Source organism: Dendropsophus ebraccatus, chromosome 1 (genome assembly GCF_027789765.1).
Source record: "Dendropsophus ebraccatus isolate aDenEbr1 chromosome 1, aDenEbr1.pat, whole genome shotgun sequence".
NCBI classification, from domain to species: Eukaryota; Metazoa; Chordata; class Amphibia; order Anura; family Hylidae; genus Dendropsophus; species Dendropsophus ebraccatus.
In genome coordinates, this window is record NC_091454.1 from 151,648,321 (window position 1) to 151,669,281 (window position 20,961).

General features: G+C 42.0%; 1 protein-coding gene across 3 annotated transcripts in view; it reads left to right on the forward strand.

Annotated features, from left to right (window-relative positions):
- APBA2 (amyloid beta precursor protein binding family A member 2) overlaps positions 1–20,961 on the forward strand; it is a 302,541-nt gene that overhangs the window by 169,767 nt on the left and 111,813 nt on the right. Inside the window, exons 4-5 of one of the 3 annotated variants that reach the window (XM_069956545.1) lie at positions 802–882; positions 7,486–7,525. In XM_069956545.1, coding sequence (XP_069812646.1) covers positions 802–882; positions 7,486–7,525 — 121 coding nt within the window. The remainder of the gene's footprint in view (positions 1–801; positions 883–7,485; positions 7,526–20,961) is intronic. The other 2 variants (XM_069956547.1, XM_069956548.1) reach the window with 2 other exon arrangements.

Sequence of the window (20,961 nt, forward strand, 5' to 3'; positions counted from 1 at the left end):
AATGCCTTTTCCAGCATGATGGAGCACCTTGCCATAAAGCAAAGGTGGTAACTAAATGACTCAGGGAACAAAACATAGAGATTTTGGGTCCATGGCCTGGAAACTCCCCAGATCGTAAGCCCATTGAGAACTTATGGTCAATCATCAAGAGACGGGTGGACAACATGCAAGCATTGATTGTGCAAGAATGGACTGCTATCAGTCAGGATTTGGTCCAGAAGTTGATTGAGAGAATGCCAGGGAGAATTGCAGAGGTCCTGAAGAAGGGTCAACACTGCAAATATTGACTTGCTGCATTAACTCATTTTATCTGTCAATATAAGCTTTTGTTACTCATAATATGATTGCAATTATATTTCTGTATGTGATAAAAACATCTGACAGACACACATAAAAACCAGAGGGCAGCAGATCATGTGAAAATATAATATTTGTGTCATTCTGAAAACTTTTGGCCATGACTGTATAGTAGCAGATCCCCATAGAAAACCTTTCCTGCTTTGGACAGTTCTTGGCATGGACAGAGGTGGCAGCAGAGAGCACTGTGTCTGACAGTAAAGAATACACCACTTCCTTTAGGACATACTGCAGTTGATAAACACTGGAAGACTTGAGATTTTTAAATGGAAGTAAATTACAGATCAATATAACTTTCTAACACCAGTTGATTTAAAAAAAAAAAAAAAAGCCGGAGTTCCCTTTTAATTTTTTCAAAGCATACAGATGGGCCTACCAGCTGGCCTTTTAATTGTATAAGTTTGTATGTCTTTGATGATACATTTTCATATATGTTATGTCTAGGTATGCAACAGTGGGGACCAGCCTAGGAAACAGCAGCGCTCTGATCTTAATGGGCCAGTTGATAACAACAATGTATCAGAGGTAAGCAGATCTGTTATTGCACAACATAACATTTATTTGCTAATGTTTAGTATGTGATTTACATCTATATGGGCAATCAAAGCACAGCACCTACTCTTTACTGCCATGACATGTGATGTGCACTGTGTTGGGGAATGGCAGTGAAGATGGCAGTGAAGATGAAGAGGTTACTGATGCAGTGGGTTTACATGGTGTAATATGAGAAATGAAAGAACTATAGCAGCACAGCAAGGGAGGGATTACAGTATGCACTGAACTACTGTTGACAGCTAAGCTCTGCCCCCATGTCCTGTGTTCTGTCCTGGTCTGTTTGTTACTAGAGATGGAACAGGCAGTGACTGAAGAAAGGCCATTTATTTATTGTATATAACAAATGTACATGGTCTTGGTTGTGTACTCTTCACATTTTTTTTCAAAAAGAACTGGTCATTAACGCACTAGCTTTCACATGTCTTTCAGCCACTATTTTTTTTACCACTGTTTTTCTACCATAGTATATTTTAACATACTTAACATATAGCCATTTCCACACTTATCATTTCCATTCACCCTATCCTTTATAAACGGGGTACAGTTATTTGCATGTTTTTTTATACCTTTTTTTTTTCCAAACCTGACTTGTAGCCAGCTATATGAAAGCAATAAATAGCCTTAATTTTATGACCTGCTCTATTTATTTATTCAGTAGCTTACACAGTGTTCCTAGTCTGCATGAAGATGTATTAAGGTGGCTGCAAAGCCTTTACGTTTGTATGGGAGAGCATTTATGTATGATGACAGGTAAAATAAATTTTGATGCTTATCGCAGGCAGGATGAAACTAGTGGAGCAGCTACAATGTGACTTAATGAAAAAGCAATGCAAATAATAATAGCACAATGTGCAAATGAAAGAAAAAAAATGAATAAACAGTTCAGCTGTATGCTTGGAAGTGACTGCATAGATGTGACAAACAAAACAAAAACGGACTAGTGAAGGATGACAAGAATGACTTAAGGAATCATTGTTTTACCCCTATATATAGTTAAATCATTGCTACATATCTATATAAAGTTACTTGACCTGGGAATAATTGAGGTAAAGTTGTAATAGGAGTCTGCTAAGTTTCCATTCACATCATGTTTCAAGTTTCTTCCACCAGTATACGTAGAACAACAGCTGGAGCGCCGCAGTTTGGATACCCCTGCTATAGGAGAACACTGAAGTTACTAAAGTAGACCAGGTTCAGGGCCCCAAGTCAGACCACTGAAGCATAATAATAGTGGCACATATAAATTAGGCCCTGCCCCTATTCAGCTCACCAAGTTACATGCCTTTTGGTAAATCTGGTGGAACCTACGCTTGTCGCAGGTCAGGTGCAGAAATCTATACCTGCTCCAGAGCAGATGTACACTTCTGCTATGATTTACACCTGCTATGGCATAAATTGCAATAAGATTAGGAGCGTGAGGAGGCCACACCTGCTCTCTGGCTTGCCACGTCCCCTTTGAGCCCATCATGTGAGCAGGTTGAATGCTATGGAAAAGGAGCAGATCTTTGCCTTTCCCGTGGCATATGCCATGGAGGCATTTGATAAATGTGCCCCCTTATCAACATAAGCTGAAGCTGATAGTTGCTGATCTGCATCAGATATCAGTAGAGTGTAAAGATATCTGCTTAAAGGGGTAGTGCGCCGTTTAAAAATTATAAGCTAAATAACACACGTTACAAAGTTATACAACTTTGTAAGGTGTGTTATGTAAGTGAATGGCCCCCTTCCCCGTGTCCCCCCACTCCCGGAAGTGTGGTGCAGTATGCTCACCAGATTACTGTCGACCCCGGACGCCATCTTAGGTCGAACGACGTCATCTTCGGGAGGTCGGCCGGACCGCTCCAGCCAACCCTCATGCCGACCCCCGCTGCCGCGTCATCAGCTGCTCTGCCGCGATTGGCTGAGCATAACTGTGCTCAGCCAATTGCAGCTGAGCAGCTGATGACGCGGCAGAGGGGGGGGGGCGCTCCAGCAATTCAGTAAGTATAATGCACCACACTTCCGGGGGTGGGGGGACATGGGGAAAGGGGCCATTCACTTACATAACACACATTACAAAGTTATATAACTTTATAATATGTGTTATTTAGTGAACAATTTTTAAACGCCGCACTACCCCTTTAAGTTGATACTAGCTGATTGATGACATTTGTGAGAAATAAGACATGAAAATCCTTCCCATGAAAGCTCTTTATATACAACGTGTTATATGCTTTTTGCAGGATGGCAGAAAAATGTGTTAATGAGATCTTGTTAAATCTCTATTTATTAACATTGCACATCTGACAGTTAAGGATTCGTTTAAGAGCCTTTCCTGACTTGATAGGTTTCCTAACCTTGTACAGTGGATCTTTAGTATAAAGCTGTTGACTCTGCATGGTTGCCTTAACCCCTTAAGGACCGGGCTAATTTTCGTTTTTTGCCACGTTCCTTAAAATCGCTCTATTCCCATGCTTATGGCACTTTTATCTTTTGGTCTATTGGGCTGTCTGATGTGTCATTTTTTGTGCCATGATCTGTACTTTCTATCGGTACCTTGATTGTGCATATGTAACTTTTTGATCGCTTTTTATTACAATTTTTCTGGATTTGATGCAATTTTGCACTTTGGAATTTTTTTGCCCTCACGCCGTTTACCAAGAGGGATCCTGAATTAAATAAATTAATATTTCAGGCGATTACACATGCAGCGATACCAAACATGTTTCTTTATTTATTTATTTATTTTTTTATATTTATAAAATGGGAAAAGGGGGGTTATTTGGACTTGTATTAGGTGAGGGGCTTATTTATTAATAAAAACACTTTATTTTATTTTCACCAACAGTAATTAGAAGCCCCCTGGGGGACTTCTATATACACAGCACTGATCTCCCATTGAGATCAATGCTGTGTATATAATTGAGCTCCGATCCATCAGATTGGTGCTCTATTATAATGGTCTGCTGCAGACCATCTGAATGGATTACCGAGCAGGCATCAGCGTCATTCCAACGCTGAGCCCCGGCCGGCTCATTAGAATGGATTTCCCCTCCGCGATCGCATCACGGGGGGGAGGGGGAGATCCCCCACTAAACACCATTGACAGGGGGCACATATACTATCCAAATGCAGCTGTCAACTTTGACAGCTGCATTTAAATAGTTAATTAGCCGGCCACGGCGGTCGGCCGCGGAGGCTAGTACCCGCAGTCACTGGCTACACATAGCAACCGGGGACTGCGAGCTGCAGAGAGGGCTTACGCTGGGAGCCCTCTCTGATCCCCCTTAACGGCCGCATGACGGGTATACCCTTCATGCGTCGTTAAGGGGTTAAGGCCCTTTTGCACAGGTTGAGTATCGATAATGAGGGTTCCTAGGGACACTAAATCAGCCGAGATACGACCATGTAAAAGTGTCAACGATCAGCCGATGAGTCAGCAAACAAGCTTGTTGGCTGATTGGTTCTTTTGTGCAGCAGTACAATTTATCGTTATCGTCCACACATCTATGTAAATGATAATTGAATGTTAATGGCAATTAATGGTGCCTTGTCAATGCTTCGCAAGAGAGCGCCAGTCATGGTGACTGGCCCTTGTTTGTGGCAGTACTCGGCCACATATCATGTAATGTTAAAGGACCCTTACATGCTCTCTTTAACTCTCATTTACTATTTATACGATTGTCTACCGATGTACTGTATCTTTAGTCACATAACTAAACTTGAATTCATGTACTGTCACCTAATCAGATCTGTATAATTGTGTCTAATTAATTAATTAATTAATTAATTAATTAATTAAGAGGAATCTGTTGCACTTGCTGTCATTGTTCTATACAAAGGCATAAAACCAAAAGTGCAACAGCAAGTGATTACCATACATATTCCCCCCGGCATACACACAATAAAAACCTGCTCTATAAATATAAAAAAATAAGGATCTTAGCAAACCATTTGATCAGACTGAGTGTACTACTCTAGTATGCTCACATTAGCAATGGCCTCTCCTGGGCTAACATTAAGCCTAAAAACTTGGCAGATAGGATCCAGCTAATCTCTATTTAAAGCACCCACCGGACATGGGTGGATTGCAAGCCAACAGGAGTTAGCCACACCATCCACATACTACAGAAAAAAACAAGGGTTAGACATTTCCCATTCTATATCTGATACAACTGTTGTACCCTTAACAGTTGCAAGGTCTGCGAACTATGGTTGGAACAATGCCTCTACTTTTTAAATTATGTAATATTCTACTAATAAAATAGAGATATTACATACAGTATATAAATTCTAGTGTTGGACAGATAAAGGGTCATTGCTGTATTAGACTACAAATGTTTGTAGTCTGGTAACATGAAGATACATAGATTGGCAAAAGACACAAATAGGACTTATAGTAGTGCAGTGTAGGATGACAATTATTTGAAAGTAAATAACTGAAGCATGTATTAACCCCTAGATGACCCAGGACATACCAGTACGCCATGGGTCACTGTCCCCAGACGACCCTGGGCATACCAGTACATCCTGGGCTATAAAGCGCGCTCTGGAGCTGAGCGCACTTCATTGGAGGTGGGGACCAGCTGCAGTGAGCAGCCAGGCCCTCACCGTGAATGACAGGCTGCAGCGATTGTAGCAATCGCAGCATGTCATTAACTCCTTAAGCGGCTTTTAAGTGTAAGTGACAGGGGCAGTCCCCTGTCACTTACCAATCAGAACCCCAGCAGTGTGACTGCGGGGATCCCGATCATTTTAATGGACCGCCAGAGGTCTCTCACCTTCCTTCATGCGGTCCGATCGGTGGTCTGATGATTAAGTCTGCCACAGGCAGGCTTAATCAGCAGAGCGCTTATCACACTGATCAATGCTATGCCTATGGCCATCAGTGAAGCTTCTGACGCCTTCTCGGGACTGACAGGCCCTTCAGCCAATCATTGGTCTTGGCGCTGTCCTGTCTTGGCCAGTGATTGGCTGAGTGGCCTCTCACTGCATACACAGGTTTAGAAGTTTCAGCGGCTGCTGTGGTGCGCAAGAAAACTCCAGGAGGACACGGAGGAGCATGGAGAGGAAAGGAAAACTTTTTTTTTTAACATGCTGCAGATCATCGAGCTGTGTAATAGGCTCAGTAAGCGAGCACCGATCTAGTTGATCTGTGCTCGCTTGCAGCAAATGTCTGATCATGTAATACGGCGCTAAGACCCAGAAAAATACAACTAAAACACAGAAGGCAAAACACAGAAAGCTGCCAAATAAACACAATAGACAAGGCTTTACTCTAACAAAATCAGGATACAGTTAACAGGAAATAAGAAATAGAAAAAGAACTCAAAGAAAGCACTCAAAGACCTCAAAGAAAGAAAGCAAGAATGTGGAGTGAAACCAGAAACAGAACTTGATCAAGCGTAGGTGACTTGCTCTATAGTTTGCACAGACTGCCTGACCTTGATTCCTTTTAAAGGCTAACAAATGAAACTCCACTCAAACTAATGCCCACCAACTTCTTCAATGTTTAGAACAAAGGAAAGGAAGAAAAAGCAGAAGGATTCCTGCTTTTTGTAACAACAAAACAATGTCATTTCTAATTTTTAATGGATTCGGGCATAAAAAATATGATTGTTAGGTTTGGGGACTATTTCAGTATTTAGTTACTGTAAATCAAATGGGTGATGAATAATAGTGCATTTCCTCTGACCATCAAGATATATAAAACTATATGTTTACTTCTTTCCAGTTTATACTGCAATAACTTATGTATTCCCACCACAAGGCAGAGAATATATTTAAAATGAGTGGCAGGATTCCATTCCCAGAAGATCTCTAAAACTCCAGAATGAAGGTCAGGGAGGCGTTCAGTTAAATATAAATTTGCTGTGGTCTACGGGGACCGGAGAATTATGGCCACATTTTGTGCAAAGTGTCTAACTTAGCTCATTATAGAATAATTGCTGCAAACTGAACATTTTACCAGTCAAGTGACAAACACTTCACCCTACTTGTGATGTAGACCAGCAGGCCCTCATAAACACTTGTAGAGCCTTATTTGCACTGTATTTGCAGACAAATATACTTGATTTATATTATAAGTAATGTAACTGAATGTCTTGTCCTAGTCCTGAATTCATTCTAAAAAGCAGCAGTAGGAAGGAAACTGAACAGCAGTACAGTGTACTTGTGTATCCAGCACTGTGGTGAGACAGAAATAAGCTTTTCTAGGGCCTTCAGCATCTCTCTTGTCTTTCTCTCTATCTCAATGCAAGCCTTCCTCCTCTTCCTCCTCTTCCTCCTCTTCCTCTTCTTTCTCCATAGACTTCTATAGGCAGCTTGTAACTTGATCACTTAGTAGGGATATAATCTGGTCTCTCCTTTTTAGCAAAGAGTTAATGAGAATGAATAATTTAGTGTGTATAAAAGAGTGTATAAGTTTGTTAAAAAGACTGCCTATGTGACCTCTTCTGACTCTTCAGAGTCTACAGCGCTTTTGAAGAGGCCATAAGTCCCTGTCTTCTATGCATCATTATGAAAATACTACTTTAATATGACAATATCATGTTGTTTGTTTTGAGGTGCTAACTATTCTTATTTTTTTCCCAGCAGACAAAGAAAGTGGCATCTTTCCCCAGTTTTGTGGACGGTATGTACTTGTCTTTAAGTTTGTGTCAGTGGAGTACAGTATATTTTGAGGACATCTATTGACAATACAGTGAAATGGACATATAATAAAAGTGTGACTAACAACACTTCTTTGGTGCAGAAAAGTGAACAGAATTGCATAATGTTTGTTTGGTTTTATACTTTTTGTGTTTTTTTCACATATGAAAGATTTGTAATAATATGGTATGTGTGTCTTGTAACACCCACAACATTTGCAACCTTGGATATGTACTTTATTATTCAGCTGAATTGTAGGGCTTGCTCACATATCTTTAGTGTTCAGGCTCAGTTATAGCTGTGCCTTTCTATAAGTCATTGAGCATTAACACTGAATTTTTTTGAAAGCCTCCAGTCCTGTCTGAATTAACATTGCAGTATGGATGGGCATCACATACATTACATCACATCACATCGCATATTCAGCGGGCTTTCTTGCAGGAAATCTGTGAGCCAAAAGCCAGAGGTCTGTAGAATTACACTGCTCTCAATTCACAGTGTCTGATTATTGTCTCATGGCTTAAAGGGGCAGTTCAGAAAAAGAAATGATTTCAAATCAATTGGTGCTAGAAAGTGCCAGAGATTTGTAATTTACTTGTATAAAAAAAGTCACGTGTTTCTGTACTTATCAGCTGTTGTATCTCCTGCAGGAAGTGGTGTATTCTTTCCAGTCTGACATATTGCTCTATGCTGCCATCTCTACTCGCTATTTTGTCCAAGAATGTGGGACTTTTTGCCAATTTGCCCCGTGTTTTCCTGAAAAATAGACAGGGGCGAGGAAGAGTGAGAAGGGGCGTGTTCACCCTCATTTATGCTTGCAAGCATCTACATTATAGCATTATATGCACTATAAAATACGACATGGAGAAAAGGGAGCAGCTGCACATCCCACCTATGGCTGACACTAATGCCGCTAGGCCTATTTTTAAAACCAACGCCAGGATGTCGATATATAATTTGATCAAACCATATTGCCCCGTATACCACATGCAGGTCCCCTGGTTCACACGGGTCCCTATGCTAACTACACACTGTGTCGGTCAGCGACCGCCAACCCCACAAAGCGTGCACATGCAGAGAAGGGAGGCCATGGAATGGACCTGCAACCCCAATGTCAGAGGACCAAACCCAAAATGCCCCACCAAAACCCAGCCGGGACCACCGGCGGGGAAGGCTGTCCCCAAACAACACAAGTATGAATATGGTACTGCACTGACCACTGCTGCTGCAGACAGAATAGGAAAGACATAAGGTACTGACATGTGAGCACAGGTATATCCTGCCAATTTGGGTCATGTGGGTCTTATGAAGGGGAGTGCCAGCTGCTCAGAAAAGGGAGAACTATGAAATACGACATGGAGAGAAGGGAGCGGCTGCACATCCTACCTATGTTACATAGGTTAGTAACTTATGTCTTTCCCATTCTGTCTGCAGCAGTAGTGGTGAGTGCAATACAATATTCATGTGGGTGGTGAGATGTAGAGACCTGCACCGCTCCAGATATGCACTATGTGGAATGGGTCTGTGGAACGGTCTTGAGCCAGACAATGAGTGTGAATGTGGCTGCAGGGTGGGGGTGCAAACTACAGAGGCAAGATGTACCAAAGTTCAAGAAGAGAAACACGTAGTAGCACTCACCCTTTCTTCAGCTTAGCGGCTTTATTACATTCACAAGTTGCGGGGAGGGAAAGGGTTCAGGTGTGTGCGCGTCCTGGGACGGCCGTTTCGGGGATACGCCCCCTTTGTCGACCAGGTGATGACGTCAGGATGCCAGGAGGGGTGTTATATACATACTACAATGTGCACGTGATAAATAACAACCAGTAAAAACATATAACAGGTATCAGATAAAGACACTTAGATCATTGCGCTCGTTTAGGCCGAGCGGGCCAACCGCGTTCAGACGCGAGATCCATGTAGATTCCCTTCTTAATAAAATTTGTTGTCTGTCTGAGCCGTCTTTAGGGGGGTTAACCCGGGGATGTTCTTTAAAGCGAATCCATAAAGCTCTTTTTGTTTTGCCTATGTAATACATTTGGCAACTACAGACTATGGCATATACAACAAAGCAGGATTTGCAGGTTATGAAATCATGTATGTAACAATCAGTGCCACCTAACCGAATATATGCTACATTTAATAAATGCACACAATATCTACACTGTCCGCATTTTTTGTTGCCCTGCGGTAGGGTGGATGTGAGCCATTGTTTCTGGCTAGTAGCGGTGGCTTTGGTATGTATATTACTACTGAGACAGTCACCTAGATTTTAGTTTTTCCTGTATGAAATGCAAGGTCTTCGAGAGGCTATTTCATACACATCAGGATCACTCTCTAAGAGGTGCCAATGGCGCAGTATGGAGTAAAAACTATGGTGTATGTAGTATGGTGTTCATTGGGGAGTTTTGGAAGATGAAGTAGAATCTCCTATCATTATTTTTATTTTTGTTTTTCTGGGAGGGTCTCAGTAGGGTAGCTCTGGGTTTAGATTCAGCGCGACGTCTTGCTTCATGTATCACATTGGGGGGATAGCCTCTCTCCAGGAATCTCTCCTCCATTTCGAGAGCTTGCCGTGAGAATGTGTCATCGGTATTATTTACCCTACGTAACCTGAGCATTTGGCCATAAGGAATGGCTTTTTTTGTGTGCTCAGGGTGGGAGCTCTCGAAATGGAGGAGGGAATTACATGCTGTGGGTTTTCTGTACACGGAGGTACATAGGGAGCCACTCTTAACTTCAACAAGGACATCCAAGAACTCAAGGGTAAGTCCTCCGAATTTGGATGTGAAGAACATATTCACCTGGTTAGAGCTATTGAGGTATTGGACAAACTGTAGAAAGTCTTTCTCAGTTCCTTGCCATATCATAAAGACATCATCTACAAATCTGTAGTAAGTTTTGATGTACTTTATGTATGGGTTGCTAGGGGTGAAGACAATGTTGTGTTCCATTTTAGCAAGAAACAGATTGGCATACGTACAGGAGACCGGCGTGCCCATGGCAGTGCCGATCTCCTGTCGGTGCCATCTGTCCTCGCTAAGGAACACGTTGTTAGTGAGGATAAATTTAAGTGCTTCCTGAATAAAGTCTCCCATGGTTGCTGTGGCATCATTTTGCCTAACAAACCAGGATACTGCCTCTACACCCGCATCATGTGGAATGCGGGTGTAGAGGCTTTCTACATCGATGGAAACAAGGGAGCAGTCATCAGACCAGGGGGTATCTTCCAGCATTTGTAGGAAGTGACTTGAGTCTCTGAGGTATGAGGGCACACATTTCAGGAGCGGATTAAGTAGCCAATCCAAAAATTTGGAAAGGTTCTCGGTTGGTGAATTAATGGCAGATACGATCGGGCGCCCAGGAGGTACTTTAAGCGACTTGTGGATTTTTGGCAGGAAGTACCACCTGGGCGGCCTGGGGGCTATGGGGATAAGCTTCTCTGCTGTTTTCTTATCTATGGTGCCTAGTGTGGTATACTTGTTAAGCAGAGATCTTAATTTCTCTTTTATATCTGGGATGGGATCTTTACCTAAGATCACATATGTATTTGTATCCCCAAGTTGACGCTGTGTCTCTGCTATGCAATATTCTTTGGACATAATTACAGTTGCTCCCCCCTTATTCGCCCTGCGCACAATAAGATCCGGTCGTTGTCGTAGCCATTTAAGTGCTCTCTGTTCCTTATGTGACAAATTATTCATAGCTTTAGGATACCTGAGAGATTTAATGTCCCTCAACACCGATTTGCTTTAAAGAACATGTTTACTCTGTAAAGACGGGGAAGGGAGTCCCCCGTCTGATTGAACATATCAGAACTGTCCACAATGGCGATACCTCCTCACTAAGATTTCTTGGCCTTGAACGGGTTAACCCCCCTAAAGACGGCTCAGACAGACATCAAATTTTATTAAGAAGGGAATCTACATGGATCTCGCGTCTGAACGCGGTTGGCCCGCTCGGCCTAAACGAGCGCAATGATCTAAGTGTCTTTATCTGATACCTGTTATATGTTTTTACTGGTTGTTATTTATCACGTGCACATTGTAGTATGTATATAACACCCCTCCTGGCACCCTGACGTCATCACCTGGTCGACAAAGGGGGCGTATCCCCGAAACGGCCGTCCCAGGACGCGCACACACCTGAACCCTTTCCCTCCCCGCAACTTGTGATTGTAATAAAGCCGCTAAGCTGAAGAAAGAGTGAGTGCTACTACGTGTTTCTCTTCTTGAGCTTTAATACCATATTCATACTTGTGTTGTTTGGGGGCAGCCTTCCCCGCCGGTGGTTCTGTCTGCAGCAGCAGTGGTGAGTACAGTACCATATTCATACTTGTGTTGTTTGGGGACAGCCTTCCCCGCCGGTGGTGCCGGCTGGGTTTTAGTGGGACATTTTGGGTTTGGTCCTGTGACATTGGGGTTGCAGGTCCATTCCATGGCCTCCCTTCCCTGCATGTGCATGCTTTGCAGTGTTTGATGGTCGCTGACCAACACAGTGTGGAGTTAGCGTAGGGACCCGTGTGAACCAGGGGCCCTGCATGTGGTACCCGGGGCAATATGGTTTGATCAAGTTATATACCGACATCCTGGCGTTGGTTTTTAAAATAGGCCTAGCAGTCAGTGTCAGCCATAGGTGGGATGTGCAGCCGCTCCCTTCTCTCCATGTCGTATTTCATAGTTCTCCCTTTTCTAAGCAGCTTGCACTCCCCTTCATAAGACCCACTTGACCCAAATTGGCAGGATATACCTGTGCTCACATGTCAGTACCTTTATATCTTTCCCATTCTGATTGCAACAGCAGTAGTGAGTGCAATACCTGCAATTCATACTTGTGTTGTTTGGGGGCAGTCTTCCCTGCTGGTGGTGCCGGCTGGGTTTTGTTGGAACATTTTGGGTTTGGTCCTGTGACATTGGGGTTGCAGGTCCATTCCATGGCCTCCCTTCCCTGCATGTGCACGCTTTGTGGGGTTTGCGGTCGCTGACCAACACAGTGTGGAGATAGCGTAGGAACCTGTGTGAATCAGGGGTCCTGCATGTGGTACACGGGGCAATATGGTTTGATTAAATTATATACCAACATTCTGGCGTTGGTTTTTAAAATAGGCCTAGCGGCATTAGTGTCAGCCATAGGTGGGATGTGCAGCCGCTCCTTTCTCTCCATGTCATATTACATACACTAGCCAGACCACTGCTGTTAGAGGAAAGTAATAAGTGGTAACCTAGATAATGAGCTGTCGACAACAGAGGGAAACAGGAGAATAGCAGGTTTGTTAAATCAATGTATTTGGAAAAATATTTAATGTGACAAGCCCTACAAGTATAACTATATTAGTTAACATGGGAATACCCCTTTCCAATTGAACTATTGTCACAAAGTGACTATGAGGACAACCAATATTCATCTTAATATAAAATAAATTTTCCTGACTCTTGACAGTTCAGTTCATCTCTTTATGCATCTGTTGTAGCTTAGAACTGTTCTTTTTAGTGCAAACTTTACATAGAGAACTGGCAGAAATGGTGGTAAATTAAGGGTGAATGTTAAGAAAGTATAGACTCTTGCCTTTATCATCACAGAAACTGCGGGTGATGCTTATTGAATGTGGAAGTAATTATCACTCATTGTCTCCTACAAGCATTGATTAAGCGATAATCTTCACAAGCTTTTTATAAAGAAGTCACTTGCAGGCCTGAGTAACTAAAAGACTTAATTAAGCTAAAAACATCGGGTGTCATTTTCTGCAAATTTATGGTTGCCTGGTGATGGTCTTGTAATAATATCTTTATTTCAGTGTGTTTTACATTAATGTACATCTAATGACGTCTGATGAGCAGCAAAAGTTATGACTGGACAGGCTGTCTGATATCAAAAGCATCTGTTGCTGTTTTTATGTTTTTACTATAATCAGCTCTTTTCCTGTATTATGTTCTTGTTGAAATAGTTTATTAAATTATATTTATTTTTTAGTGTGCCAGCCGCTGCACCTGCTCTCAGTAAATGTTCATTAAGTGGGAATGAGTCTGAGGAACATTTCTACACTTAAATAGTTTATAGGGTGGAGATCGCAGACTTTAACTAATTGTGGATTCTTACGTATTGAAAGGAGTTACAGTTTCTAATTCAGCTGACCAGGGCAAAATTCCTTACAAATATCTTTCATTTTGTTTCTGAAATGCAGATGACATTAAGGTGGTTCATAATGTACTGTAAGTGCAGCAAATAAAATAGTCAAGGGTGCAGTGGCCAGCTCCAGTGGAGTAAAGAACATCATTCATTCAGTGGCCAGCTCCAGTGGGGTAAAGAACATCATTCATTCAGTGGCCAGCTCCAGTGGGGTAAAGAACATAATTCATTCAGTGGCCAGCTCCAGTGGGGTAAAGAACATCATTCATTCAGTGGCCAGCTCCAGTGGGGTAAAGAACATAATTCATTCAGTGGCCAGCTCCAGTGGGGTAAAGAACATAATTCATTCAGTGGCCAGCTCCAGTGGGGTAAAGAACATCATTCATTCAGTGGCCAGCTCCAGTGGGGTAAAGAACATCATTCATTCAGTGGCCAGCTCCAGTGGGGTAAAGAACATCATTCATTCAGTGGCCAGCTCCAGTGGGGTAAAGAACATAATTTATTCAGTGGCCAGCTCCAGTGGGGTAAAGAACATATTTCATTGGCCAGCTCCAGTGGGGTAAAGAACATCATTAAGTGGCCAGCTCCAGTGCAGTAAAGTACATCTTTCATTCTGCGGCCAGCTTCAGTGCAGTAAAGAACATAATTCATTGGCCAGCTCCAGTGCAGTAAAGTATATCTTTCATTGGCCAGCTCCAGTGCAGTAAAGAACATCTTTCATTGGCCAGCTCCAGTGCAGTAAAGAACATTTTTCATTGGCCAGTTTCAGTGCAGTAAAGAACATCATTTAGTGGCCAGCTCCAGTGCAGTAAAGAACATCATTCAGTGACCAGCTCCAGTGCAGTAAAGTACATCTTTTATTGGCCAGCTCCAGTGGAGTAAAGAACATGATTCATTCAGTGGCCAGCTCAAGTGCAGTAAAGAATTTGATTCACTCATTGACCAGCTCCAGTGCAGTAAAGTACATCTTTCATTGGCCAGCTCCAGAGTAGTAAAAAAACATCATTCAGTGGCCAGCTCCATTGGAGTAAAGAACCTGATTCATTCAGTGGCCAGCTCCATTTGAGTAAAGAACATGATTCATTTAGTGACCAGCTCCAGTGCAGTAAAGTACATCTTTCATTGGCCAGCTCCAGTGCAGTAAAGAACATGATTCATTCAGTTGCCAGCTCCATTTGAGTAAAGAACATGATTCATTTAGTGACCAGCTCCAGTGCAGTAAAGTACATCTTTCATTGGCCAGCTCCAGCGCAGTAAAGAACATGATTCATTCAGTGGCCAGCTCCAGTGCAGTAAAAAATACGATTCATTCAGAGTGCAGCTTCAGTGCAGTAAAGAACATCATTCAGTGGCCAGCTCCAGTGCAGTAAAGAACATTCAGTGGCCAGCCCCAGTGCAGTAAAGTACATCATTCATTGGCCAGCTCCAGTGCAGTAATGTACATCTTTCATTGGCCAGCTCCAGTGCAGTAAAGTACATCTTTCATTGGCCAGCTCCAGTGCAGTGAAGAACATCATTCAGTGGCCAGCTCCGGTGCAGTAAAGTACATCTTTTATTGGCCAGCTCCAGTGCAGTAAAGAACATCTTTCATTGGCCAGCTCCAGTGCAGTAATGTAGATCATTCAGTGTCCAGCTCCAGTGCAGTAAAGTACATCATTCAGTGGCCAGCTCCAGTGGGGTAAAGAACATAATTCAGTGGCCAGCTCTGGTGCAGTAAAGTACATCTTTCATTCAGCAGCCAGCTTCAGTGCAGTAAAGAACATAATTCATTGGCCATATTCAGTGCAGTAAAGTATATCTTTCATTGGCCAGCTCCGGTGCAGTAAAGTACATCTTTCATTGGCCAGCTCCAGTGCAGTAAATAACATCTTTCATTGGCCAGCTCCAGTGCAGTAAAGGACATCATTCATTGGCCAGCTCCAGTGCAGTAAAATACATCTTTCATTCTGCGGCCAGCTTCAGTGCAGTAAAGAACATCTTTCATTAACCAGCTCCAGTGCAGTAAAGAACATCTTTCAAAGAACATCTTTCATTGGCCAGCTCCAGTGCAGTAAAGAACATCATTCATTGGCCAGCTCCAGTGCAGTAAAGAACATCATTCATTGGCCAGCTCCAGTGCAGTAAAGAACATCATTCAGTGGCCAGCTCCAGTGCAGTAAAGTACATCTTTGTTTGGCCATCTCCGGTGGAGTAAATAAACAAAGTGGAGGGACTGTGGTGAAAATGCTATAATACGTCTTATAGCATGTATTTATTAATATGTACATTAAACACAAACATGAAAAAGAGGTTTTATAATTAGATGATTATAGGTAGAGGTATAAGGGGTAAGGGGTAAAGGTACGAGATAGGTTACCCCTGGTTTAACCCTGCCTATTACTGAAGTGGGACCCCCTGGTTTAGGCGTCCCCAAACAACAGGAGGGACTGACCCTGTGCTAGGGTTGTGTAGGTCTTTCCCGTTACAGATGTCAGTTGTCACAGTGTCTGGTAATACGGTAATATACAAAGTGTGTAGCATATAAAAGGCAGGTGTAGATGTTTTTTTGTCGTGGTTCTGATATCCCTTCTTCCGTTTATCCAACGCGTTTCCCTTGTTCTATGGCGACAAGTTCCTCAGGGAGTAGGAAGAGTGTTGGAGTATCAATGGGATATGCCTTGATACATGTCTCAGTCTGATCCAGGAAAAATTGAATTTACAGATGAATTTTGTGGGTGCTCCCAAGTCTGTTGTAGGGGATCACCGTTGTATGTATAGAGATACGTCTGGTGGACAAGTTGTGGTCACTTTATCCAGATTTGTGTCTGGTCTTGTGTGTTAGTTGTTTTCTGCCTTTACAGTATGATCAACTGTATAGTATTATTACGAGCTGTAGTAGATAAGTAACCAGCAATCTCAGTTTCCAGATGGTGTTAGTAAACAGATGTAGTTAGTTTGATACAGATAGTTTTTCTCCTGCAGAGTGATGAGCTGTGGAGCGTGCACTGAGTCTGCTGTGAGGTCTCAGAGATGCTGAGACATCTACCCTCTGTGCGAGGGTGCCTGATGGAGGCGCGTCCTCGTGTGCTGGCTACTGCTGGAGACAGCTCCGGTGGAGTAAAGAACATGATTCATTCAGTGGCCAGCTCAAATACAGTAAAGAATATGATTCATTCATTGACCAGCTCCAGTGCAGTAAAGTACATCTTTCATTGGCCAGCTCCAGTGCAGTAAAAAAACATCATTCAGTGGCCAGCTCCATTGGAGTAAAGAACCTGATTCATTCAGTGACTAGCTCCATTTGAGTAAAGAACATGATTTATTTAGTGACCATCTCCAGTGCAGTAAAGTACATCTTTCATTGGCCAGCTCCAGTTCAGTAAAAAACATGATTCATTCATTGGCCAGCTCCAGTGCAGTAAAAAATATGATTTATTCAGAGTGCAGCTCCAGTGCAGTAAAGAACATCATTCAGTGGCCAGCTCCAGTGCAGTAAAGAACATCATTCAGTGTCAAGCTCCAGTGCAGTAAAGTACATCATTTATTGGCCAGCTCCAGTGCAGTAAAGTACATCATTCATTGGCCAGCTCCAGTTTGTCTAATTTTTAAATTCTTTAGTGCTTTGATGGCTGAAAGCAACAGCCCAACAGTATGCAAATAAATAGCCTAGCGGAACATTATTGCATGGTTTATTGTAGTCCGGCCATGAAAGACAGTTCTGATTAATGGTATAGATTGTTAGGATCCTAAACAAATGAAATGCATGCTATGAGTTGTATGAATATACTTTGTAAGGGCAAAAGGAATTTCTTGTTGTATGTGTTTTATGCATTTTAGTGATGTCATTTATCATGTGCATGTACCTATTTAACAAGTACTTAGGCATCTCATTTCAAATGCTATGAATAATGCTCATTAGTGGAACACATCAGACAGCAAGGTTCTTAGCCTGATTTTGTTGTTCACGTGTATATTAGATTTGCAATTAATTTATTATGTGTTTAGACTCTTTGAGAAAAAAATGTCTAAACTCAGGAAGTGCTGTGTGTTATATAACTTTAATAATAATAATAATAATAATAATAATAGTGATGAATGTAAATTGCAAACTTGCTTTATATCTACTGCTGATTTAGAAAGTTATAACGACAGCGACACTTTAAAGACAATAGTCCTCATGTAATGAATGTATTTATTATAATCACTTTAACTGTTTAGCAGTCTCCCCTTGTGCACCCAGTTCTGTTCAAATCCCATCCCGTGGCTAGCTAGGGAGTGGCCTATTGACGTACTCCTTAAGGAGAGTCTATAGGGAGAGTCTATTATATAGACGTGTGGTGACTTAATGACCATTCCTGCCCCACTGAGATTTCTGGGAAGAAAGGATATGCAGAATAGCTCTCACACCACTTATACAAAGTGGTGTCCCTTCAAGTCAGTGTTTCACTCCATCTGGGATTCTTACCCAGTTGGAAGTAACCTACCCAATAATAGAAATGCTACCATTTTGTGTTAAATAAATGCTGTCATACATTGATTAACCCCTTAAGGACCAGGCCTGAAATGGCTTTAAGGACCAAGGCAAATTTTATGAACATGACATGTGTCACTTTATTCATTAATAACTTGGGAATGCTTTTACCTATCCTTGTGATTCCAAGATTGTTTTTTCATTAGATCTTCCACTTTATGTTAGTCATAAATTTGAGTTGATATCGTTAGAATTTTTTTGTGAATAACTCCAAAATATTGTTAAAAATTTTTAAAAAGCGCATTTCTCTAAATTTGAAAGTCTCTGCAAATAAGGTAAATACTAATATGTCTTTTATTATTTATTAATTCATATCTATAACATGTCTGCTTTATATTAACAGCATTTGGTGAACATGATTTTACTTTTTTAGGATGTTAGAGGCCATAAATGTTTAGTAGCCATTTTCTAAATTTTCATGAAAATTTCAAACTCAGAAATTCTTTAGGCACCAGTTTAGTTTTGGAGTATATTTTAGAGGCCTGTATACTAGAAACCCCCATAATTTACCCCATTTTGAAATATTCACCCTTTCAAGTATTCAAATTGACTTTCATACAGTATTTTCACCCTTAGGCTGGGTTCACACTACGTATATTTCAGTCAGTATTGTGGTCCTCATATTCCAACCAAGACCAGGAGTGGATTGAAAACACAGAAAGGATCTGTTCACACAATGGTGAAATTGAGTGGATGGCCGCCATTTAATGGCAAATATTTGCTGTTATTTTAAAATAACGGCTGTTATATTGAAATAATGGCAGTTATTTACTGTTATATGGCGGCCATCCACTCAATTTCAACATTGTGTGAACAGAGCCTTTCTGTGTTTTTAATCCACTCCTGGTTTTGGTTGCAATATGAGGACCACAATACTGACTGAAATATACGTAGTGTGAACCCAGCCTTAAAGCGTAACTGTCATTTCTTTGAAAACATTAAATATCAATAGTACAAGTGATTTTAAGAAACTCTGTAATAGGTTTTATAAACCAAAAGAGTTTCCTTCTGGACTGAAAAAGCAATCTCCCAGCCTCCCCCCTCCCTTCAGAAGAAGCAGGATTTCTGTCTCCATTATGTGGCTATGGAGAGGGGAGGGGCTGTTAGGAGTGACTGAGCACGGAGGATTTCTGCACAGCACAACACCCTGCAATCTTCTCTCAGTAAGTTTATAGATAAGCACTGACCTTTCTGACCCCAGAATCCAGCATCTTAGGTGCCCAGAGAGTCTACAAACAGCTGACCTTCATGTCACCTCTTCCTGCTCCCTCATCTCCCTCGGCCCCTCCCCCCTCCATAAGGATCGAATGGAGAGAGCAGAGCCCGTCTTCACTGGCTTCTCTGTAATGAAGACGTGTTTGCCTGATAATGCACAGATAACAAGTCGGGGGGGGGGGGGGGGGGGAGGCTGGGAGATTGCTTATTGAGTACAGAAGGAGGCTTTTTTGGCTAATGAAACCCATTACAGAGTTTCTTAAAATCGCTTATACTACTGATTTCTGCAATAAAAAAAAAATATATATGACAGTTACGTATTTCACAGGGATAACTGCAAAGTAGGAGTGAAAAGTGAACATTTTCATTTTCTTTCCAGAGACTCCAATGTAATCCTATGTATTTTTTACCACAACAATTACCGTTACTGATCCACCAATGCCGGCAATTGCCGATGCTGGACCCCCTTTGGGGCAGTTACACTAAACTGTCAGCTATCAGCTGACAGTTTAGTTGCAGCTCCCAGGCACTGTTTGTGTAAACAGCGAGCATCGGAAGCAGGTCAGTAAATAGTAAAAGCTGGGACTGAATTATAGCTGCCACACTTAGTTCACAAAACCGCAATCCAAAAATCGATTGCTTCAGCTGTCCTGTTCTGAAATACCTCAATTTAGTGGCCATACTTACATATTTAGTATTTAACTATGCAGTTAATTCCCTATAAAGTTTAAAAAAAAACCTCAGTACACATATATACAGACGTGTCATAGACAAAATCTGTTTAGTGATATGTATCATGAGATTACCAGCATTTCAAAGCACCTAGAGGTCACGGCCTTCTGTCAGTAAGTATATACACTGTGTACATCTATGAGAGGAGACAGGGTGCTTGTTATCTAAATGAAGCTTTTTGACATGTTCTGCACGTCAGGATAATGTGTTAAAGGGCTGTCATGAAAAATCTAAACATCTTTTTAACTAATGTAAAGTCCACTCAGCTGCCGAGTTCTATGCCTGAACAATTAAATGTATGCGCTCCTTAGCAGCACATACAGTTAAATTTGGCTAGTTGGTTGGTTGCAGCAAGATTGGCTTTCCGCCCTGCCAATAATTGTTGTGGCCAAAAGTGGGCACTCCCGTCCTTAAAGCTGTTGCGCATAATTGACGTAACTCAAGTACCTGCAGAGCAGGGAGAAAGGCATAAGATTACAGTGCTGCAGTCGTGCAGCAGGTAAGTATGGCCTTTTTTTGCTTTTCTTAGTTCTAGACGGGGATGCCTAATACCCCTAAGGGGGTATTTGGGGGGAGGCTAACTTCTGGTAAGGGTGTCATCTATGGGCGTTGCGGTATGGGATGTGCTGTCTAACTGACAGGGGTGTGCCTAATTTGGGGGTACAGTCTGCTGTGGGAGCTAACCACGTTAAGGATTATCAGGGAGGTAACTACTGAGGGAGGGGAGTAGGCTACCAGGGGCATGCATATGAGGAATACATATTGGGTACATTACCTACATGGGAGATGGTTCTGGAGGGGGATGCAGACATGGAGGATACTATCTTCTGAGGGAGGAT